The sequence below is a fragment of the Ovis aries genome, chromosome 2 (genome assembly GCF_016772045.2).
Source record: "Ovis aries strain OAR_USU_Benz2616 breed Rambouillet chromosome 2, ARS-UI_Ramb_v3.0, whole genome shotgun sequence".
Lineage (NCBI taxonomy): Eukaryota > Metazoa > Chordata > Mammalia > Artiodactyla > Bovidae > Ovis > Ovis aries.
The window spans coordinates 221,459,843-221,465,556 of NC_056055.1; the positions used below are offsets into that span (position 1 = coordinate 221,459,843).

Genomic DNA, 5,714 nt, shown 5'->3' on the forward strand with positions numbered 1-5,714 from the left:
GGCGTGGCAGGGCACACTCATGACTTGGTCCCTTGGAAGAGGAAATCCTGGCCCCAGCCAGCACCAGGGAGCCTCCATCCTCAGTCCTCCCTGCCCCCACGCCCACCTTTCAAAGACTCAAGCACCACTAGTCCACACTCAGCCAGTTTATTAAAGTCAGGGAGCTTCATCAGGAATGCAGAGGGGAGAAGATGGGAGATGCCCCACCCTCCTCTCTCAGCTATCCTTCTCCAACAACTCATCTGCAGCCCAGACCCCCTGGGCTGACCCTAGGAGGTGGGGCTGGCGTCAGGCAGACTGCACTGCATAAATACTCGGAGGCCACAGCCTGAATCAGCAGCGTCAAGGGGCCAGGGAGACGGAATTTGGGGCAGAAAGAGGTGGCTCCAAGGGTACCTCTTCCCAGGCTTGCTCTGAGCCCGAGGGCGACCCCAAGCCAGAGAGAGGGGGGCCCCTGGGGTCCGGGGCTGCGGCCAGCCCTATCCTGCGAGTCTGGCAGGTGGCTCCGGGTGGCTGAGGGAGGAGCGGGGAGGGGCGCCGCCTTGCCGGGTTCCGGGGGGGCGCAGGGCGGCGTCAGGTGCTGTTGCCCTGCTCCTGCTCGAAGAGCAGCATGGCCAGCTGCGTGCGGGAGCCGAGGCTCTCGAGCGCACTCTGGCGGCAGCGGTGGTATAGGTCCTCGCTGAGCCGCGCGCTGCACGTCTGCGCCCGATAGCGCTGCAGCAACGCTGGCTCCACCGCCCGCAGCACGTGCAGGCTGGAGAAACGCAGGAACAGCTCGTACACATCCAGGCTCTCCATCAGCTCCTCCTCCTGGTCTGAGGACGCTGCCAGCCGTGCTCGGGCCGCCACGTAGTCGGAGTTGTAGAAGCAGGCCTCGGTGGCCGCCTGGCGATCGAAACGGCCTGTGTCGCGGCCCAGTTCGGGGGGTCCTGGGCCTTGGGGTGGGGCCACGGCCGGGTGGAAGGCCTGGAAGTGCATGGGAAAGAAGGCCTGCCAGCCAGAGATGGCATGCATGCGGCAGCGGTTCAGGAAGTCAGGCGTGAGCACCGTGTCTGGCCCGGCCAGCAGGAACAGCGTGTCCAGCGGGTGCTTCTTGGAGAGGAGATCCATGAGGCGCAGTGGTGAGGGTGCAGCTGTCTGCACGCTGAGCCAGGGCACCCGGGCACCGGGGAAACGCCGCTCCAGCTCTGCCACATGGGCCTTGACGGGGGCAAATACATCAGCATGGGCCGCCCGCTGGGCTTGTCGGGGCTCATACAGCAGCAGTAGGGTCAGGGCTGCGGCAGCATCGCCAGGCTCCAGCGCCGCCGTGGCGAAGGCCTCCAGGAAGGCAGGGGCCAGGTCACGCTCGGCTGCGGCCAGTGGGAGTAACACAGTGAGACGTGAGGCCTCGGTGACGTAGGGCACGGGCAAGATCTCCACGCGACTCAGTGGCCGTAGCAGCTGCACCCGGCGGGTGAGGGGCCGGCGGCCCCCCTGGGGGGTCAGTGCCTCCAGCTGCAAGTCCAGTGTGTACTCCATCCCCCGGGCAGGATCGAAGCGTCGGTAGCCATTAACCAGCTGCTGTTTCTGGAGCCGCAGGGCCGGGTGGTATCGGCGGTTGAGCTCCTCCAGAGCTGCCCCCAGAACGTCCGCCACATCAGCCCGGTCAGCCCCACGCAGCGGGCAGCGCGGGGAGCCATCAGCGCAGGAGAAAGCATGTTGCTCTGTGAAATAGTCCCAGCGCAGTACCTCAAAGCGGGAGGCGGGGCGAGACGGTGCTGGAATGCCCACTGGCCAGGCGGCCGCCCGCTCCCCATCCGCTGCCAGGCGGCTGGTGTTCTGGATCTCCCACTGGGTTGGAGAAAGAGGCCGTGAGCCAGGTGCGGACCACGCGAGCCAGCACGCAGCCGGGAGGCTGGGCAGGCAGCATGTGGCACTCAGCACAGGTCCCCAGTCCCTTGCCAACCTCGGCCCACTCAGTGCTCCCACCTGTCCTTTCCCCAGATGGGAGGCAGCCTAAGAATTAAATTGGAGAGGCTCCTGAGAAAAGGTAGAAGCAGACAGGCACCAGAAAGCAGGGATGCTCTGATTCCTGTGCTAATTTTTTTTATTTTCCTGGATCTCTGAGACCTCTTAGGAAACCCCACTCTCCACTCCTCACCCCCTATCCCCTATCCTCCACCTCCTACCCTCCCCACCCCCCAGACTCCCTACCCCTCACCCCCAGCCCAGACCATACCTGTAACTCCTGGATCTCCTGGTATGTGCGTTCCAGTTCAGCTCGAGCAAAAGCCTTGTGCAGCTGGTACATGTGCACAGGGTCATGGACAGGGTGAGCAGTCAGGGCACTACGGAAACGAGGGTCCCCCTCCTGCACGGGCTCCCCAGGGCTCAGCTCCAGATAGCTATAGTTGACCCCCTGGGGAGAGGAAGGGAATTGGGAAATATGAAAGGATAGTGCCTCCCCCGCAATAGTGTGTGTCTCATCTCTCCATCCTATGACCTGTTGTGGACTTGGGGGTCAGAATTCTGTGGGTGTCTGCCTACTTTGACCAGTTGTGAGCTTGTGTGACCTTGGGTAAGCCTCTGCCAGCTCATCTGTGAAATAGGCATGTGTCCTATCTCAGAGCTGTCCAGGGGCTCAAGTAAAATAATCATGGCCAATACCAAACACCTACTATGTGCAAGCCTCCCTTATTTTTTCTAATCCTTATAACAAGCCTGAGAAATAATTATTTCCATTGGTATGGATGAGGACGCTCAGGACATTCAGTACTTACCCAAGGTCACAGGGATAGAAAGTGACAGAACTGCATAGAAACCCAGGCCTATATCTCCAACCACCCCCTCTGCCTCTCAGGGGGAAGTGCCCACGCTCAGATGGGAGGCACCAGGGTGGTGGCTTCTCTTCCTACCTCGTGGTCGCCAGTGCAGCCCACCCCGGTAGCATCAAGGATGCAGCGGCCCAGCCACTCATCCGGGCGCGCACTGACAATGTCATTGCGGCAGGCTTCCAGGTGGGGGCGCAGCTGCTGCAGCAGTGTGCGCGACAGCAGCACCCCAAAACCCCCGTGGCAGTAGCGGCCTGGGGCAGGCTCTCCACCGATGAAGTCCTGGGGCCGGCCCAGATAGAGGTGGGCAGCGGCTGCCAGGCTGAGGCGCCCGACTAGGCGCGCCACTCCGTGCGCCTCGGTGTAGGTGGCATCGGGTACGAGGAAGAACCAGTCGAAGTCGTCGCCGTGCTGCTCCAGCAGGTGGCGCAGTGCCAGGTGCAGGTGCCCAATGGGCCGCTCCTCGCCTAGTGTCACCACGGACATACCTGGTGGTGCCCGGCGGCCCCTCGAGCCTGTCAGGAACACCACACGCTCTAGCCTGTGCCCCAGCGTGCGGTTCACGGCCACACCCAGCGTAGGCAACGTGGCCTGTGAGGTCAGCACCGCCACGAGCAACTTCTGCCTGATGCCCAGCTCCGTGCTGATGTAGCGGGTCCTGGGGGTGGGGGAAAGATGGCACAAGGTTATCAAAAAGACAAGTAGGGCAGGCAGAGGGTAGCATACATAGGCTTCAGCAGGTCATGTCCTCGTTGGGTCTGTTTCCTCGTTTATGATAGAATAACTGTTCTAGGGGTCGTGAGGATTTAAGGGAATTGTTGTCCTTACCTACCCAAGTGCTTTTAAAACGGAGATAGTATTATCCATGCAGATATGAGAGATATATTATGGGTCTGATTCTGTTTTGTTATTTAGTAGTTGAGTCTTTGAGTGAGTTATTTAACCCACCTAAACCTCGATTTCCCTGGTGGCTCAGATGGTAAAGCGTCTGCCCACAATGCGGGAGACCCAGGTTCAATCCCTGGGTTGGGAAGATCCTCTGGGGAAGGAAATGGCAACCCACTGCTGTACTCTTGCCTGGAAAATCCCATGGACAGAGAAGTGTGGTAGGCTATAGTCCGTGGGGTCCCAAAGAGTTGGACACAACTGAGTGACTTCACTTTCACTTTTAAACCCTGGGTAGCCTCATCTGTAAAATGGGATGATTGTATCTCTTTAAAGTACTTAGCCAAATTCTTGGCACACAGATACTACACACATCATGAACATACTTATTTCTAAAGAATATGCCATTATGCCACAAATACATCACAGAAATAATGTAAAGGGACAGATGACATTGACATTCACCATAGTGAATGTGTTTGGGGGGGGGGGGTCGGCTCAGAGGTTCCAGAAACTTATCTTCCATAATATGGAAGGTAAGTTGAAGAATTGAAATTTGAACTCAGTGTTACTTAGGAGAAATTATTTCAACTCATAGGCAGAGGCATTAATGGGATGGGTACATCATCTTTTCCCCACAAACCGCCCTCTTTCCCAGGTGCCCACCCAGGAACAGGAGACAGAGGTAAATCCTTGTTGTTGTTTAGTCAGTAAGTCATATCTGACTCTTTATGACCCCATGGACTGTAGCCCACCAGGCTCTTCTGTCCATGGGATTTCCCAGGCAACAATACTGGAGTGGGTTGCCAGTGCCTTCTTTAGGGGATCTTCCTGATCCAGGGATCAAATCCAGGTCTCCTGCATTGGCACGCGAATTCTCTTACTGCTGAGCCACCAGGGAAGCCCCCACAGGTAAATCCTAGTTCTCTCTTTTCTCTTTCCCTCTCTCAATGCACCCACTCTATATACTAGTCATTTCTCTAAACCTAACACCCAGTCAGTGAGCTCTGAAGACCTTTGAGGGTCCAGGGGGTCAAGCAGATTTAGGTCAGAGGCGAGTGAGTTCTGCCCAGGTCTGGATGGGGCCTCCAAACCTTCCCAGGGAGCAGGGCCATCGGAAACGATCGGGGCCCAAAGACTTCCTGGCTTGTCAGACCCTTCCTTCCGGGGCCTGACCCAGCCCCAGGCGGCCTCCGCTGCGCACACATCCCAGCCGGTTCCCAGGGGGTGGGGCTGGCGGGTCCAATCCCTACCTGACGGCCTTTTTGGCGACCTGGCCAGGCTGTGCAGGGTGGTAGGGCAAGACACGCGGCTCCCAGTTCTCCCCGGCGCCTGCACCGGCCCCGGGCCTCTCGCGCTCCGCTCCGGGCTGCACCGAGTTGGGCCGGCGCGCCGCATTGGTGTTGCCGCGCGGAGGCAGCTCAGAATCTCCGGGCTGGGGCGGCCCTGGGCCGCAAGGCTCCTCCACCCAGGTGACGCTGAGCAGGCTCAGAGTGAAGCCCAGAGAGATACCCACGGCCACGGGCCCCGCGGGCCTCAGTACCGACAACAGCAGCGATGCCCGCATGGCGCCCGGACCGCGGGCCCCCGGCCCTGGAGCAGCCCCAGAGCAGCAAGAGGAGGCTTCGAGGGGGCGGGACCGGGGAGGGGGCGGATCCGGAGGTCCCGGGCCAAGCGGGCGGGCCTCCTCCCTCCCCGCCGAGCAGGGCCAGCCGCCGGAGCGGAATCCCCTGCGCCGCGTTCCTGTGCCCCTTCAGCTGCCGCTCCGTACCGCGCAGGGTCCCGGCGCTGAGCGCCGGAGCCTCCGCCGAGGCCGCCGCTGTCCGACGTGTCACTGGAAGGGCCCCGCCCCCGGGGTGGGGTCTCGGGCTCCAGCTACCGGAGAGGGAGGAGAAGGGGGAGGTTAAAGGGGAAGGACCCCCGGAAGTGCCCCCTCCTCAGTGCGGGAGAGGCAGACGTCGGGGGCGGAGTCCCCTACCTCCCCCCCGGCGTGGTTGGTGCATCCCGTGTGACGTC

The 5,714-nt window shown here is 60.6% G+C and overlaps 1 protein-coding gene across 1 annotated transcript; it reads right to left on the minus strand.

Annotated features, from left to right (window-relative positions):
* Positions 1-131: 131 nt before the first annotated feature.
* On the minus strand, positions 132-5,535 carry CHPF (chondroitin polymerizing factor). The gene is made up of 4 exons (XM_027965230.3): positions 4,952-5,535; positions 2,898-3,471; positions 2,222-2,401; positions 132-1,833 (listed from the first exon to the last, which is right to left on the minus strand). Exons 1-4 carry the CDS (start codon positions 5,263-5,265, stop codon positions 574-576), a joined length of 2,328 nt encoding a protein of 775 aa, XP_027821031.1. The 5' UTR covers positions 5,266-5,535; the 3' UTR covers positions 132-573.
* Positions 5,536-5,714: the final 179 nt, after the last annotated feature.

Excerpts from the sequence above, each read along its gene's own strand:
- CHPF (XM_027965230.3), bottom strand. The coding sequence starts at position 5,265 with ATGCGGGCATCGCTGCTGTTGTCGGTACTGAGGCCCGCGGGGCCCGTG. Across the intron at positions 3,472-4,951 it reads GTCGCCAAAAAGGCCGTCAG|GACCCGCTACATCAGCACGG; the intron begins GTAGGGATTGGA and ends CCCCACCCCCAG. Across the intron at positions 1,834-2,221 it reads AGGAGATCCAGGAGTTACAG|TGGGAGATCCAGAACACCAG; the intron begins GTATGGTCTGGG and ends TCTCCAACCCAG.